Source organism: Natrix helvetica (assembly GCF_964273705.1).
Source record: "Natrix helvetica genome assembly, chromosome: Z".
NCBI lineage: Eukaryota > Metazoa > Chordata > Lepidosauria > Squamata > Natricidae > Natrix > Natrix helvetica.
This window is the reverse complement of record NC_138554.1, coordinates 42696859-42714927: the sequence shown is the minus strand read 5'-3', so window position 1 is coordinate 42714927 and position 18069 is coordinate 42696859. Positions and strand designations below refer to the sequence as shown.

Genomic DNA, 18069 nt, shown 5'->3' with positions numbered 1-18069 from the left:
GTAAAGGAAACACAGATCTTTAAAACATTGCATTTTCAATAATAAAACATATATCTTTGAGCAAGGATGCAGTTTAGCATCTTTTAATGTTTCCATTCTATACTACAGTGATGCTTTTGCTATAGTTCTTATTTTAGGAATTTTTTAGGGATTGTCATGGTTTGACATTATTGCGCAACTGTAACTTTTCTGTGGGATTAAAATTTACCAGCAAGCTAGCCTGCTGTCTATCCATCCTTCGCTACCATGTAACAGCATATGTCATACCATTTTCTTATTTGTTGATTGTTTGTTATTATTTGTTTATTCTCATGATACTTGTTTGGATTTCTTTTTTACGACATGAATGGCAAAAATCGTTGCCATCGTTGTTCTGTCAGGAAGAAATAGAAGAAACTGTGTCTGCATCAACAAGTCATGTAGATCCTCTAGATGTCTTTCTATTTTGCTTCCTCGAAAACCTAGAAGCAACTCTGCTTCCTTTCCGTATGGAATATAGTAGTAGTTTTTGCTGATTTTGCTATGCATCTTTGATCCAACTGCACACCTCTGCTTTTGCTTGAGACTTCAAATTTAATACACAAGTTCTCTTTTAATACAATATTTATATTTGATATATGTCTCAAGGACTCTAGGTCAAGCTTTTGGGCACCAAGGAACAGTTCCATGGAGGGCAGTTTTTCTGTGGACCAGGGGCGCGTGGTTTCCCATGCTGCCTGGATCCATTGTTTGTACGGATGGGCTTTGCTCATTTGCGTGGCAGAGGTTGGCTACTCTTGCTCTAGGTGGCCTATACATCTAGACCTTGTTTAACACCCATTCATTCAGGGATTGATCAAAGTTATGCAGGTACTGAATGAATGAATAGTAGTTACGATTGGTCTTCAAAGTTTCAGCTATTGTAGCCCCATGGTCATGTGTTCAAAATTCAGATGTTCAGCAGCTTACCCAGGCCAGTGTGCATTTAAAAGCCTTGTAAAGGGCCAGTAGTTGCTTTGTCCGTGGGAGAAAGAAGATGGTATCAATGGGAGGAAAATGATGGTGATAGTCAATAGGATGGCAGGACTAGGCAGAAGAGTGCAGGGTGGCTGAAATGGCAGAGATAGGTAGGGAATAAGCAGGTTGAGGATTTGAAACAGAGGCGAGCATGGCAAGTAGATCCTTGCCTAATAACAATGTGGTCCAGATCTAACAACTATAACCAGGACTACTGGAACTGCTGCAGTGGTGGGTTCCGGATCCCGGTTCAACCAGTACGGTGCAACGGGGCTGAGCATCCACCACATGCACGCACGCAGCAGGCACATGCATACTTATTGCCCGTGATGCTCTGCGATGGGTCCGCAACGCTCCAGCTGCTTAGCAGAGTGTCACGCAGGCTCTGTACGCTCCATGCACGTAAGCACCGATCGGCTCAAATAAAAGTAAGGCTGGTGGGTCCTCCGGAGCACTGTAACAGAACGGTACCTGGTGCTCCCAGCAGGCACCGGTATGCCCGTACCGGGGCATACTGGTCATATCCCACCACTGAACTGCTCATGCTATGCAGTGATGTATATGATGTTTCACCTAACAACTGCTTTGCTTAGTGATGGAAAGCACATTCCTAATTAGGATTGTTAACCAGGAACATAGTTTGGGAGAGTTTGGGTTTTTTGCTTTTATTTTTACTACTATTTTGTTAAATTTACTTTTTTCTATAGTAACGGATTAATCTTTCTGTGATCGTTTAAATAATATTCCCCTCTGTTAGAAAGCATATGATTTGTACTGGATGCAGACAGGCTACGTTGAATATAGGTCCAAGAGTCCCAGAAAGTTTCTTGAAACAATATTTTAAAAACTGAATAAAACTTGAATTGAAAATAATTATTTTTCATACAGAAAAATACTTCTTAAAGGCTAATCTGTATTTACTAATGTAGCCTGTTGTTTATGTGTTGCTGAAGTATAAAGGGCAGAAACTCAGAATTGATATTATAAGTAACTATGGAAAGAGATATAAATGAAAACAACCAATTATTAAATTAAATAGGCTGAAGATATACTATGTCAGCATCTTCCTCTTCACTCTTTGAAAGCAGAGGTCAGCATCAATAGCTGACATGATTGTTGCTTTCAAAAGTCTTTTTGTCAAAGAGGAGGCTTTCTTATTCTCAGCCCAATATACAGTTCTTGTTTTCGCTTTGTTTTTTTACAAGCTAGAAGATGTCCTAATTATCTAGTTTCCCTAATCTAGTGGCCTAACCTGGGCCAACACAAAAACAAAAATGCATTGCTGCACTAAATGATTTATAGATATTCATCCATATTGGAAAACGCTGATACTTAGAGCTGTATTTATTGTGGAAGAACACCTTATAGCTGGGAGAAATGAATTATTCTTGAATATAACATCTAGCAAAATATAGCATCAATGTCTGCTAAGATTCCTATATTGAACCAAACAAAGCCTCTCCTTCATGTCTGCAAAGCTAGTGTTGTAAATGTGGTGCAATTATAATAACTTGTGAAGAAATGAACTGAATCTTCAGGGGTAGAAAGCTTTTGCTCAACATTTTCTTTCTTTTCCTAAAAATAAGAAAATAAAATGGACCCAAAAACCTAATTGTATGCAGGTTTGTATATAATTATGTTTAATTTTGATGCAGAATTTCATTTAATGTATGGTGTATATTCTAGTATTCATTTCTTGTATCTGGTGACTTCTCCACCTGTATTCCAGTAATGTTTTATTCATTATTAGTGGAATTGGAAGAAAATTACTTGAGTAAAGAGAGAGATTGCATTTCTTATTCCATTATTTTATATTTGTTTTCTGAAAGCTGTAAATCAGAAACTAAAATTCCAGGGTAATTATTGATTGAGGGGATTTGGAGGGAAGGAAGCTCTAATCCTGATTTATAGAGTCAAAAAATTCCTTGTAAGTTGATTTTCATCTCTTACCTGTATAAAACACTCTACTTTGTGGCCTGCCACTTTTCTGCTTCTTTTGGAGAGTGAATGAAATCTCAGTTGATGAGAAAGAGAGAACTTTGGGTAATCTCCGAGTGGGAGAAAGGAGGAGAAAATATTCAAGTCTATCTGGAAAGGCTTCTTTAATGTTGTTCCCCCTGCACCATCGCAACCATCATTGCCTGGTTTGGGTGGGGCATCCAGGCATGGGAGCTTTTCAAGGAGATAGAGACCTGAATGCTGCTGCAGCTCCCAGGGCAGCCTGGGTGGGATGGAAGCTTAAAAAGCAATTGGCTGTGTGCTTTGCATCCTAGGTGACGAATGCAAGGAGGAGCACTTTCTCCTGCATCCTCAGCAGGGACCAGAGGCAAGGGATTGGTTCTTTATGCAACCTAGGTAACCAGCACAGGGCGGAGCCTGGCTCCCTCTGCATCCTCCGCGGTGACCTGGGGGAGGGGACTGCCTCCGCCTGCAGCCTAGGTAACGGGCGTGTGTGTGGGTGTTGTCTCAGTCTCACTGCAGCCACAGCACAACACATGGGGTGGGGATTCCATCTCTGCAGCTTGGGCATTGAGCAGGGGGTGGGGATTTGACGGAACTCCTCTCTTTAAACGACAAGCAGAAGAGAGCTGAGGATTGGATCTCATGCTGGAGTGAGGGGAGGGAGGAGGACTGGCTATAGCACAGCACCTGTGGGTCACATGCTGGAAAGGAGGGGGGCTTTCAAACAATTTGGGGGCAGCTAGCAAGCTTGCCAAAAAAAAAGAGCAACTGCTAACTGAAACTGGAGATGTCTGTCCGGCACTCATCTCGGGTCACCCAGCTCTGCCTGCCCGGAATCTACGCTCTACATAGACCATGATCTGGGTGGACAGCTCTGGGAGCGGCAGCTGGGGACATGAGAAAGGTATCCTTTCTTTTTAACTCTTTCCTCATCCCTCATGCCTGTCTGCCGCTTGCTTTTATGATAGATTCAGGCCAGATAAAGCTCAGGTACTGGAAAGATGTGCAGTAGGAAAGACTGTGCTATACATTGACTGAGGGAAATATTGGATTGGAAAATATACATATTGGAGGAAGAAGTATAATCATGGTTTGAATCCTTAATTTATGAAGATATTTCAGTGATGCTTTAGTTATAGAAAGAAAATTATGTTGATGATTATGTATTTTGTGCCAGTGATTTTCACAGAAGGTGGAGGGAGATGGACAGAATTCTAAAATAGGAATACTTGTAAGAGGGAGCAGGTAACTGAAAAAAAATATTTGAAATTAAGAATATCTTTGATCCATGGGGTGTTCTGGCCTGCTTTACAATGGAAGTTGGGGTGAGCAAAGGGTGTACCTTATGAAACATTATCAGGTCTTTCCCACCATACTGCCCAATCACTTCCAAACACTCATAGTCTGGAAGTAACTAGAAAAGGCATACATTTGGATTAGGATCTTTAATTTGAAGAAATAGTTGGTGAAAGGGTTAAAGGAGAGGGAAAGATTGTTTCATCTAAAAAAATCAATTTGCATTGAATGGTCCATGGAAAAAAGCTTGTATTTTGCAGTTAGGGAGGAGATGATTTAAATTAATTTGAATGAATGACAGATAGGAAGAAGAAGAAGACGAAGAAGAAGATATGATCCAAATGCCTGTTTGTGATCAGTTAGGCCATAAAAAAACAAATTGGATCTTTTGAAGCTGAAGATGCTGAAAGTCTAGGGAGATCTAGGGCAGTCAGTCTGAGGTTAGAAAGGGGAGCTAGCAGTTGCAAAACAGTCTGTCTGTAAATTAGTTCTGAAATACTAAACCAATGATTTGAGTGAATACTAGAATGATTAAATTAAGATAGAAATATTAGAAACAAGCTTATTCTGAATTATTGCTCCTTACATAGATGGAATAGTCAGTGCTTTGAAATTGGGTGGACAAATCAGAAAGATTGCAATATTTCTGTATTTTATATTCCCTGGTATTCTGAAATGAAGGATGATTTAGTTTGTTATGTTCCTGTCTGGAGCAAGGAGAAAGAACTTAAAATGAGTACACTTGCCATCTCTAATTCGAGACTTCTTTGCCACTTATGTATTATATAGGGATAATGATAATTCGATGTGGTTTTCATTGGAAATGGAAATGTAGAAGGGTGGAGCCCCAAGTGCTGACCCATCAGCCTCATTCAGCCAGAAGGTTTGTTTGCAATATTAAAAAAAAAATCCGGAAGAATGGGAAGGCATTTCTGGGCCTGAATGAAAGAAACATCCTGCTGCAGTATGTGAATGAATATAACTTTGAGTGATCTTTGTTTTGTAGTGGAAGAATTTGTAGGATATTGTAGGGTATGGGATGAAAAAGGAAATTTTAAGGTATAATAAACCTTGTTTAAAGTCTGTTGTAGAGGAGGAGGCTTGTTCACTGCTTTATGGTTAGAAGCAGGCAGATTTTTTAGAGTGCATTCATCAAAGTGATTGTTTTCAGTTTGAAGGACTGGTTAAGGTAGACAGCTCAGCTGTGTGGAGCTAAGGGAGCTGGCAAGGCATAGGACGCATGGCAAGCCGGGTTCTCAAGTTGCATCAGGTGGCTGAAAATGCAGAGAATCTCCACCCCTTTATGCAAATAGACAGAATGGCACCACAGGCTGATGCAAGCCCGCTATGGAGCAGCAATCCGGAATGACAATTGGCCCTCCCTCTCTCACCCAGCCAGCCGTCTGAGCAGTTAAAGCTGCAGACTCCTGCCTGGACAGAGAGAACATTGCTGCGTAGTATGGGCAGGGAGGAGGAGACAGCTCAGTTGCTGTCCATGGAGTCCCTTGTTTGGGCCCCGGAGCAGCCCCTTTGCAGAGCCACTCTTGGCAAGCTCCCTGTGCAGGATGGCTGTAGGGGGGGGAAATATGTCTGGAGCATCACGGCAGCAGAGATGGTCGAGGGAAGGATCAGGGGAGGAGGGACCACACCCCATTCAGAATGAAGGGCGGCACTTAGAGGTGAGTGGGGTCAAATGATGGCGTGGGGCCTATGTCACAGAATGGATGAAGTTATGGTGGTGCTTTGGGTATAAAAGCTGGAGGCATTTGTCCTGGAAGTTTTGTAGGAGAGGTCATCCTCCTGAATAAGTCTTTTTGACGAAGAGAGACAGTCATGTTTCTTTCTCCCTGTTTTTTTTTCTTTTAGGATATAGATTTAATTGATATCCTGTGGAGACAGGATATTGACCTTGGTGCTGGACGTGAGATTTTTGACTACAGCCACCGCCAGAAAGAAAACGACGTGGATAAAGAACCAAGTAACGGTGAAGAATGTGGGGATGGCTGGAGGAACAGAGGGGATAGCAGCATCAATGACAGAACTGAGGTAGTGGATGGCGAGACAGGGGAGACCTTCCCTGTGCAGGTAAAAACAGCCTGATGGGGAAGCACAGATTTCTTTCCTGCCATTCTGACATTGTACTCCATACCTGTCCAGTAAAGAAGATTGCAACCTGTAGTTCAGTTCATTTTCCAAAAAGTATACTGTCTCCCATATTTTTCTTTTGGGTGCTATTTTTATATCTTCTCAAATTATTTATGTGTTTTAATGTGCTTACATACTAAACTAAGCTGAGCTTTTTATTTTTAAATAAAAAATATATAATATCTATCTAGCTATCTATCTACATATATATAAACTTGGAACCTTATTAGTTGGACCTCAGTGGATAGAGGCTACCTGGAGTTTGTTGCCCAAATTCCTGTGATCTGTGTATCCAGTCTGCTGACTGTCAAGTTCACTCTTTCCAATATCTTCTTCTGCTTCATATGCAGGGCAGAGAATAGTCCTCAAGAGGGCAGAATAGGCTCTGGTTCATTGATACCTAAGGGCTCAGCTGTACTGTTCTTTCGGAAACAGGCATTCAGAACAATTTTCTGCTGCACTTTTTGTAGGTTTCATCTAACAAGAAGTACAGGTAGTCCTCAACTTACAACAGTGCGTTTAGTGACCATTTGAAGTTACAATGGCACTGAAAAAAGTGATTTATGACCATTTTTCATGCTTAGGATCATAGCAGCATTCTCCCATGTCCGTGATTTACACTCAGATGCTTAGCAACTGATTTATATTTATGACGGTTGCAGTGTCCTGGGATCATGTGATCACCTTTTGTGACCTTCTGACAAGCAAAGTCAGTGTGGAGCCAGATTCACTTAATGACATTGTTATTAATTTAACAATTGCAGTGATTCACTTAACAATTGTGGGAAGAAAAGTCATAAAATGGGGCAAAACTCACTTAACAAATGTTTTGCTTAGCAACATAAATTTTGGACTCAATTGTGGTCATAAGTTGAGGACTGCCTATAAATGGAAGTTATATCTTAATTGTAACCCTTACGTTTTTCTACAGTTTGTTTGCTGCTTCTCTTTTTTACTGGGATAGGTTATGAGATATATGTACTTCAGATAGACATGAAATACAGGTAGTCCTCGATTTACAGTAGTTCATTTGGTGACCATTTGAAGTTACAACAGCCCTGAAAAAGTGACTCGTGACCAGTTTTCACACTTATGACTGTTGCAACATTCCCTGTGGTCATTTGATGTACATTTGAATACTTGACAGCTGACTCACATTTATGACGGTTCCAGGATCACATAACCCCTTTTGTGATCTTCTGACAAGCAAAGTCAATGGGGAAACCTGATTCACTTAACAACCTTGTGACTATTTAAGAACCGCAGTGATTCACATAACAAACGGTGAGAAAAGTCGTAAAATGGGGCAAAACTCACTTAACAAATTTCTCACTTAACAACATAAATTTGGGGCTCAGTTGTGATCATAAGTTGAGAACTATCTGTACAAATTGGACAAACCACTTGGAATTCTGCCCTTTGGATTAACTACATATTTACTGTTTTTTAAGAATAATTAATTTTTAAAAATTGCTTTGGATGAAATATATCAGATTTTGAGCAGATGATGCTATTTTGGACTTGGGTGGAATACCTTAAGCCACATCTTTGCAAATGGTCACACATGAGGGTTCTCCCCCCCCCTCTCCCCGTCCTACAGAGTACCTTCTGACTAATATTGCACAGAACCACTTCGTTTGTGATATGGGTAGTCTCCACATTTGATAAATATGACTAAAAAAGATTGTGTAATTCACTGACATTTTAAGAGAGAAGACCTAAAAACTATAAACTCTGAAAGACACATAAAGACAGTTAAACCGTATTTGCCATCACCCTTGCAATTCCCTGAAAGCAAAAAAATCTTTTTCTATTCAGTTGAAATCGTCACCACTGAAGCTCCTGATAGCAAAAATGAAAAAGCAGATTCTGTGTACCAAAACATTGGCCACTCTGTCCCTGGTTTAGTTTATATATCAAATACTAAGGGTCAGGAAAAAAAAGAAGTAAAGGAAAAAGAACATAAATATTAAACACTAGAAAACCACAGAAATAGATTATCTTCATAGTCTGGCCTTGTATCAGTAAAACGGCCTTTATATTGTTTTTTCCCTAGGCGCCTGGGGTGGAGGATCAGACAACCTTGTCTTTGGAGGAGTGTCTTAGATTGCTGGAGGCTACATTTCCTTTTGGAGAAAATTCAGAGGTACATATTTTCACTTTGGAAGTAGAGCTGATCAGTTTGGTTGCCTACCGCAATGCTGAACCTTCTAGATATATCACATTTCAACTCCAGTAATTTTCAATCAGCAGCAATGGTAAGTGGAATTGTGGTAGCTGGGGCCCAACACATCTGGAGGGTATCAGTTGGAGAAAGTTAGCTTAGTGTTCACTCTATTTGTCAGTTCCAGTGATCATTCCAATTTAACAATAGATTGAATTTCCATCTCGTGTCCTTGGAATAACCTTGGGAAATAGGCAAGTGTGCTATGCTTTGAGAAAAATAGAATGTTCTGAATAATCCAGGAATTTGCTCACCCACTAACCTAAATGCATTTTCTGTTTTAAAACTACGGCATTCCATATCTTGCAAATTGAACCCCCTTTACCTCCCCACCTTTGCTTAGTCTTATTCTAGTGTAGTCTTAGGGAGGTTAATAGAATACAGACTGAATCTCACTTATGTTTCATGAGGTTTCCTAAAAACTCCTTTGGCAAACTTTATTCTCTATTCCAATCTCTTCACACGATTTCTTTATAGGAATATAATGTATAATATCTTGAGCTACTATTTATTCATATCTTTATGTAAGTGCTAAATATATTTAAGTAAATAATAAATCTTGGGAAAGAGATTGGGTTGCTCTAGCATGTGACAAAAGAACCTCTACATTTCATACACTGAAAGGAAAGAAAAATGCTGTTTTAACACCATCTAAAACTTTTTTCATTCACTCTGCTGTTTGTTTTAGTTTCCAGCTGCAGATGTTCCCAGCCTAGCTGACTCTCTGCCTAACGAGAGTGGGCCTTCTGTCGTGTCAGACGGGCTCCTGTCTCCCCTTCTGACAGAGACAGAGCTGCCCTTTGATCTGGAGCAGCAGTGGCAGGACCTAATGTCTATCATGGAAACGCAGGTGAGGAAGGCAATTTCTTCATGTGTTGGTTTCTCCAGGACAATATACGTAGGATAATCTCCTATGCTTTCTGGATTTAGCTCTTTGTCCAGTTTGCATCAGTTTGCCACAACCTATAGCAGTGATGGCAAACCTTTTAGAGACTGAGTGCCCAAACTGCAACTCAAAACCCACTTATGATATTTATTGCAAAGTGCCAACATGGCAATTTAACCTGAATAATGAGGTTTTATTACCCAAAATAATGATAAACAAAGCAGAGTTCAGCTAATTGTTCTACAAAAATGGGATAAATGCACTTTTATGCCCCTTCATTTTTTTTCTGGTTTTTAAATATTATGTTTAGCAACAATAGCAAAAAAGAAAATCTTTTGTAATATCATTTCTCTTTCCCTCCCTCTCTTTCCCCCCTCTTTCTCTCTCTCCTTCTCTCCCCCTCTCTTTGCCTCCCTCCCTCTACTTCCATCTCTCTTTCCCTCCCTCTTTGTTTCTCTCCTTCACCCTCTCTCTTTCCCTCCCTCTTTTTTTCTCTCTGTCTATGTTTCCCTGCCCCCTCTCTGCCTCTCTTGCTTCTCTTTCCCTCCCTCTCTTTCCCTTCCTCCCTCCCTCTTTCTCTCTCCCCTCTCCTTCTCCCCCCGGGGGGAGGGGTAACCCCTGAACTAGTGCTGGGTGGTGGGAATCTGACATCCAGAGGCTGACGAGCCCAGGAGCACTCACCCATCTCAGCTGGTCGGCGGAGAGCCGAAGACCAGCTGGCTGGCGGGGAGGCAGGGCATCCCAACACTGGCAGCTCTGCAGGAAAAGCAACTGACATCCGGGAGACGAGACGAGACAACACAGAGTTGCATTGTGGCTCTGCGTCATAATGGCTCCAGGAGGAGGGGACTCTGTCTCCCCCATTGTGAAGCACGCTAAAGGTGCTGCAAGAGCACTAGGCAGGCCATGGAGAAAGCAACAGCAAATGTACTGTGACAAAGGCAGAATGCTGTTTCACACATTCTTTTTAGTCCCATAAACTTTTGTTACCCTGCAAACAAAGGCGGGAAGCGTGACAGAAATGCGATGGAGCTGGGCTGTAGCAACAGCGTGCATGTCCACAGAGAGGGCTCTGAGTGCCACCTCGGTGTGTGCCATAGGTTTGCCACCACTGACCTATAGGTATTGTCCTAGAAATGGAAGAAAGTTGGATCTTCCAATACACATATTTCCAGGTTTCAGTTTGGATCAGAGAATTAATATTGTTATTTAATTGATGTGGTTTTGAAAGGCTTCAGTCAAATGTAAAACAGAACATTTTATTTTCTTTGTAGTATCTGTAATGCAGAGCACTTTCTTTATTCCTGCTAGGACTTTTTTTTCCTGTAGCATTTGGTAGGACAATAGAATGGAACACTAGGATATAAAATGATAAAAGCAAAATTCTGTAGAGTTGTAACTTTCTTAAAACCTGTCGGGGATCCAGGCCTGACAAAACAATCTTGTTGAATGTATTCATCAAAATCAGAAAAATGAGAAGCACTAAATGATTGCTAGCAAGACAGTGAAACAGATACTTTCAAACCATTTGTTAGAGAGGAAATCCAAATAATCTTCAGGATTCTAATAATTCCTAACCCTAATAATTCAGTGCAACATAGGAAAAAAGCCTTCATATGCAAAACCATGCAGCATGCCTGTTCTTGAATTATATCACATAGCATTTGTTCTTGCCAGGATTTTTTTAAAAAATCTGCCAGTAATGAATAGTCTCTGTCCCTGGAATTTCTTTTAAAATTTCTTTCATTTCTAGAACATGCTAAAGTGTTTATATCAAATACCGTATTTATCGGCGTATAACACGCACAGGCGTATAACACGCACCTTCATTTTAAGAGGGAAATTTCAGGAAAAAAATTTAAATTTCAAATAAAGAACTTTGAAGCAAAATAAGGGTAGCTCAGAACTTTTTTTTTTATTAATATTATTACCACTTATAAGGTAAATAATGTAAAAGGACAGTAAAAGCAACTGTTTTAACAAAGAAACTTGGATATTCTGTTTTTACAAAAGTTTACTCAGAAATCGCTATCTGGGAAACCAAGAAACTCTTCATCTTCACTGCTATCTTCAAAATCGCAATGAACACTGCTGCTTTCACTGCTACTATCTTCCACCCTCCCTTCCTCCTTCCCTTCCTTCCTGCCTCCCTTCCAGTTCCCTCCTTCCTCTTTCCTCCTGCCTGCCTGCCTTCTTTCCCTCCTGCTTATCTATGCTTCCTTCCTTCCTTGCACCTCCCTCCCTTCTGCCTGCCTGCCTTCTTTCCTCTTTCCCTATCCTCCTATCCTTCCTTTCTCCCTCCCTCCTTCCCTGCCTCCCTTCCAGTTCCATCCTTCCCTCCTTCCTTCTGCCTCCTTCCTGCCTGCTTGCCTTCTTTCCTCTTTCCTTCCAGCGTGTCTGCTTTTCTTTCCTTCCTTCCACCTCCCTTCTGCCCTCCTGCTTTCTTTCCTCTTTCCCTCTTGCTTGTCTATCCTTACTCCCTCCTCCCCTCCTTCCCTTCCTTCCTGCCTCCCTTCCAGTTCCATCCTTCCCTTCCTTCTGCCTTCCTGCCTTCTTTCTTCTCTCTCCTGCTTGTCTGCTTTTCCTGTGTGCGCGCGCGCGCGAAAAGGAGGTGGTGGGAGAGAAATTTGAAAGGTCTTCTGCTTTCGGAACTCGGAAATACCCCCCCACCTCCCCTTTTCCTCCAGCGAGCACAAAGCTTGACGGAGGCGAAGTGTGAGCGCGCGCGCGAAAAAGAGGTGGTGGGAGAGAAATTTGAAAGGTCTTCTGCTTGCCGTGGGCGGGCCGCATTTACATAGAGCAGGGAGGGCTGTTAAAGGGCCGTATTAAACCGGGCCGCAAATGGCCCGTGGACCGGACTTTGGACATGCCTGGTGTATACGGTACTTGTTAATACTGTAAAAACATGGCTTCTTAACATTATATCGGCGTATAACACGCATACATCATTTGCCCCCTATTTTTCGGGGGGGGAAGTGCGTGTTATATGCCGATAAATACGGTAGCTAATGGTCTGGCAGCAGCATGATCAATAACATTGTGCTAAATGTTTAACTTTTGCCCAGAAATCCCCTAGTAGCAGTGTTTCATTTATATAACAAGTAATTAACCTCCCTCCTCCCACTTTTTTATTTTGCCAAAACTTGGTGGCTAGAGGGGAGAATTGGGTAGGATATGCACTTGTATGTAGAAAGTATCTTGGGAAAACAATAACTAGATCTTCCTAGATGCTTTCTTGATTATTAGAGGGCAGCAACTAATAAGATTGTTATTTAAGAACATGGTATTTAACTTCTGTTTGTTTACAGTAAACTGTATCTGAGTTTTCTATCCACTTAAGTGGATGAGAAGACTACCATAAATATTGATGTGTACAGGTAATCCTCGGGTTATGAGTGTTCCCTTAGTGAACGTTCGATGTTATGTGATAAGCGTAAGTGTAGTGTTTACGAACAAGTCCTGAAACTATGAATCTTGCAGCAGCACGGCAGTTGTTTGCCCTTACGAACAACCTCAGCAACATTCGTCCTGCACTTTGTTGGCCAAAACGGAGCTTCAGAGGGCCTGGCCCACCCACCGATGCTCTGTTTAAGCCTGGGCAGGCCTCGCCAGGAATTTTGCAGTCCAAAATGGAAGTTTGGAGAGGCAGGCCCACACCTCTGATGCTCCATTTAGGCCTGCACAAGCCTCACCTGGCATTTTTCTGGCCAAAACAGAGCTTCGAAGGGGTGGGCCTGCCACTCCAAACCTCCATTTTGGCCTGCAAAGTACTATGTGAGGCCTGTCCACGCCTAAATGGAGCGTCAGTGGGGCAGGCCGGGCTCTGAAGCTCCGTTTTGACCAACAAAATACAGGATGAATATTGCAGAGCCTCTGCGTTTGTTCGTAAGAGGGAACAACTGCCGTGGGGCTGCAAGATTCATAGTTTGGGACTTGTTTGTAAACACTAGGGGTGCCCCTCCGAAGCTCCATTTGGTCAGCAAAGTGCTGAGCAAGGTCTGCACGGACCTAAATGCAGTGTCGGTGGGAGCTTGGCTGGGAGGCTAGAGAAGAGACATCTTGCTAGATCTTTGCACAGTAAGTGATCTGGCATGGCAGGTTGGGGGGAAGCAATTGTGGGGATTATGGGGTATTTCAGTGGGTCGGGTAGGCCTTGGGTGGTCTTAAGCAGGTGATCTGTTTCATCACTAGGCCCCTCATGGCCTTCCCCACCCTGAAATACCTCATGTGAACTTAACGAACTGTGCATTTGATTAGCGAATGTGTAGGCAAAAGTGATTCCGTTCAAGGTACGAGATTCACTCCCACAAATCCTTGGGTTACGAATGGAATGGGCAGGCTCCATTGCATTTGTAACTCGAGGACTACCTGTACATGTTTCCAGACCAATGTGCCAAGAATATAAAATACTAGGTTTGGAATTAAATCTAATATACTTCTCCTACTATCTTCTATGCCCCAAGCTCTGGGAGATGGGAGGGTCCACTAGATCAGACTTTATCTCTGTGTTATGTGTTGTAAGCAATGGGGTAATTTGATCCACCAATAATATCCATTCTGCTAATGGAAACATAACTCATTGTTACTTTTTTCTTGGATTCTTTATATTTTATGATGTTGTTTGAATTGGACAATATTGAGACCTGCAGAATCTAAACAATCTCTTTCTCCTTTGCAGAGCATGGAGGTAAATAGCACTACAGCTGTAGAAACTCTGTACAACAACCCAAATGGAGATCTTTTGACAGCCAACTACAGCCTTGCTCCATCTACCCCTATTAACCAGAACGTCAGCCTGCATCAGGCATCGCTAGCTGGCTGCACACAAGATTTTCCTTCCCTGTTCAGCTCTGAAATTGAAAGTCCCTCAATGGCTGGAGGCTCAGCTTTGCTGCAGCTGGTTCCTGATAACTCCACTGGCTTCAGCACTACATTTGGCTCTACCAACCTAAGTGGCATTTTTTTCCCTCCCCAGCTAAACTGCACTTCAAATGAAACATCTGGGCCTGAACTCCCAGACCCTCTTGGAGGGCTTCTGGATGAAGCCATGTTGGATGAGATTAGTTTAATGGATTTGGCTATTGAAGAAGGCTTCAACCCAGTGCAGGCATCGCGCTTGGAGGAGGAATTTGATTCAGACTCAGGGCTCTCTCTGGACTCAAGTCACAGCCCTGCTTCTCTCAGCAGCTCAGAAGCATCTTCCTCCTCTTCGGCCTCTTCCTCCTTTTCTGAGGAGGGAGCTGTGGGCTACAATTCCGATACTGAAAATGTGGACTTTGAAGATGCAGAAGGAGCTGTTGGGTATCAGCCAGAATATAGCAAGTTCTGTCGGATGAGCTACCAGAATCCTCCTCAGTTGCAGTACCTGCCTTATCTTGAGCATGTGGGTCACAATCACACATATAACATGGCCCCCAGGACCTTAGACACTGATGAATCTCAGCCAGCTAGTGTGGGAAAGAAGACTTCCAAAGAAAAGCAAGCAGATTTTCTAGATAAGCAGATGAGTAGAGATGAACATAGAGCCAGAGCCATGAAGATTCCTTTTCCCAATGAAAAGATCATTAATTTGCCAGTAGAAGAATTCAATGAACTCCTGTCCAAGTATCAATTGAGTGAAGCACAGCTGAGTCTAATCCGTGACATTCGCAGAAGGGGTAAGAATAAGATGGCAGCCCAGAATTGTCGTAAAAGAAAACTGGACACTATCCTCAATCTGGAGCGGGATGTAGATGATTTGCAGAGAGACAAATCAAAGCTCCTCAGGGAGAAGGTGGAATTCCTCAGGTCCATCCGCCAAATGAAGCAAAAGATGCAAACCCTCTACCAGGAAGTGTTTGGCCGTCTGCGTGATGAGAATGGCCAGCCCTATTCTCCAAATCAATATGCTCTACAGCATGCCAGTAATGGCAGTGTTATTCTAATACCACGTTCCTTGGCTGACCAGCAGGGACGGCGTCAAGAGAGGAAACAGAAAGACAGGAGGAAGTGAAAGATGATAAATATCATTTGAAAAGCATAAACTTGCTGAATCTGCAACTTCGAGAAGGGCTGAGCCCAGAAGAATTTGGAGGAACTTTCATGCCTTCTTATCCAATATATCTTCTCAAACCATGATAGCTGCCAGCCAGTGTATAGGAGCAGACTGCTGGGCAGGGGGCCTACAAGTCTTGTGAGGCAGAATGGCAAAGCATGTTGGGAAAGACCTGTGCTTCCAAAAGTCTCAAACCAATTGAACATTATGAGAGTGTGAATTAGCTGGCATAATGTGTGTTTGCAGGGGGGAGGGGGGAAATATCAGCAGAGGATAAAAAATTTGAATTGTTAAGGCTGGCTTTTTGTAAAGGAAGAAATGTTAAATGGATAGCTTGAGAAGACCTAAGAGTATTTTTTTTCCTTTGAATTCCCAAGTCTTGGATATTTCAGGTAGCTGATTGGATTTTTTAAAACTAATTTGACATCAATTATATGCAGTTCAAAACCATGCCTAAATCTGAATACTTAGCCATGATTTCTTCGTAAATCTTTATGTACTTAACTACAGAGGGAGCACAGAAAATTGTACTAGAGAAGAGAAACATTTCCTTCAAGCTGAACGTAAGAATTTCCCATTCAAGGAGTTTATATGTACTACCATTTTGTACTTCAACAATTACCACAATTATTTGGCAGGGTAGGAGTGAAAACTGTTAATAGGATTGCTATAGAAATGCATCTTTATCATCCCTCACCAATTGAATACTTTGTTAAAGATGTTACTTGCCCCCAGTGAGGAGCCAGCATTAATTCTGGGCCAATATCAAGATGCATTACAACATGATGGTGCATGGTAAAATTGCATGCTATAAAGCTGTCTTTTCCGATTGATTGGCTTAGAGAGACTGCTTTGGGTGAAGGGAAGTGTAGGGCCAAAGGTATAGATCTTCATTTGACTAGAGTCTGCAAGGTGTGTGACCATCACCATTTGGTCTACACCACAGCGGGTTTTGCTTCTATTAAGTGGGCATGCTGTGTTAAAAGCCATCTACAGCAAGCCTCTTTATGAATGGGCACTTTGATTTTAATTTATTATGGTTTTAGAACTCTAGGTTCCTATATTGTTTCCTCTCCCCTGTAGGGCTATAGAATGAACTTAATAGTATGCATGTAGGATAGAAGGGTGGTACTTCCCCTGAAGATCAAAGCTACTGAAAGTTTTTTCTGCCATAAAGACTCAAAATGTGTTAACGGTGATTCCACAGCTGGCTTCCCTTCTGTCCTTGGATGTCATTCCAACTTCCCCCTTCCTCCATTGAAAAAAAAAAAAAAGGCGAAGGGTGAGGGTAGTGCCTTGAACACAGCTAGCCTCAAGCTCTGAGGCCATCCCCGAAGCTGTTAACTTGCAGTATAGCACAGCTGGAAGTATTACTGACTTGACCAGCAACTGTAGAGCTAAATGGCTTTGGTTTTTTTTCCAGCCACTCAGTCCTGTGTATGTGGTGATATGTGAGGGCATAACACTGAAATGGGCATCCTCCTGAGGATTGTAGAGATGGAGTGCATTGGTTTAAATGGTATAAAGCAATGTTTGCAAACATACTTTTTTTTTTTTTTTTGAAGGCCAAGACCTTTTCCAGAAAAAAACATGAGAGTGGATATGAAGTATATGTATGAAGCCTTCTCCATTTCTCATGCTTTGTAATTAAGAGCATGAAATTTGAAGCACAAAATGTGTTGGAGCTGTGACTAGTTGGATGGGTAGGATGGAGCCCTGTTGCGTGCATGTGTTAATTTATTTCTGAGGTTTTATTCTGAATGGTTTCTATTATGAGCTATGGGAAAGTGAGGAGAGTGTGAGCACAGGACAAAAATAAAATGGCTTATTCACTATTTGAACATTGTTTTGTGTCTTCTTTACCTAGGACTAAACCTAATGTATACATTTATAACAATGCTCTTATTACTCTTCTGTAGGCCGATGAAACTTTGCTGCCTTATAGTCACAGTGAATGATAGATAGCTATTAGTTGGGATAATAGGAGTGCATCAGGGCTTATTAAAACTTTTGTGAAACTAATCTTCTATACTTTCAAGACCATGAATAAAGAATCTGATGGTTAATTTCTTGTAAGTATATATAGCCAGATCTCCTTACAGATTGATTTATTTTCCTTATAACAAATTCTGTAAAACACTTGTGTACCACTTTCTCACATTTGTAGAAAGAAGCAAATTTTAGCTGGAACAACTGATTGAAAAACTTCTTGCAAGGATCATATAAAGGGAATTCAGCAGAGGCTTCAAATGCTTGAGTTTAAATATTAGACAAACAAGCTATGTTATGTCAAATGTTATGATATAGAACAACGCATTGCCATAAGATAGTATTCATTAAGGAAACTCTGTAGCAAGTAGTAATATTGTTAAGTAATGTTGTACTTCATTCCCCCAAATATCTGAAATTATATGGAATAGTATCTGGATAATCGGATACTGATTAGGAATAGTAGTTTTGGTAACCAAAAGAATTATATTGGGGTAATTAATACCTGCACATAAAATTAGTAACTATCTTACACTT

General features: G+C 41.5%; 1 protein-coding gene across 3 annotated transcripts in view; it reads left to right on the top strand.

The window, feature by feature from the left end:
* The window catches only part of NFE2L1 (NFE2 like bZIP transcription factor 1), a 29070-nt gene extending 11692 nt beyond the window's left edge, over positions 1-17378 (top strand). Inside the window, exons 1-5 of one of the 3 annotated variants that reach the window (XM_081970998.1) lie at positions 3643-3862; positions 6121-6339; positions 8456-8545; positions 9312-9473; positions 14188-17378. In XM_081970998.1, coding sequence (XP_081827124.1) covers positions 3854-3862; positions 6121-6339; positions 8456-8545; positions 9312-9473; positions 14188-15501 — 1794 coding nt within the window. In that variant the 5' untranslated portion in view covers positions 3643-3853 and the 3' untranslated portion in view covers positions 15502-17378. Of the gene's footprint in view, positions 1-3642; positions 3863-5600; positions 5934-6120; positions 6340-8455; positions 8546-9311; positions 9474-14187 lie in introns of those variants that run through there. The other 2 variants (XM_081970997.1, XM_081970996.1) reach the window with 2 other exon arrangements.
* The last annotated feature ends 691 nt before the right edge of the window (positions 17379-18069 follow it).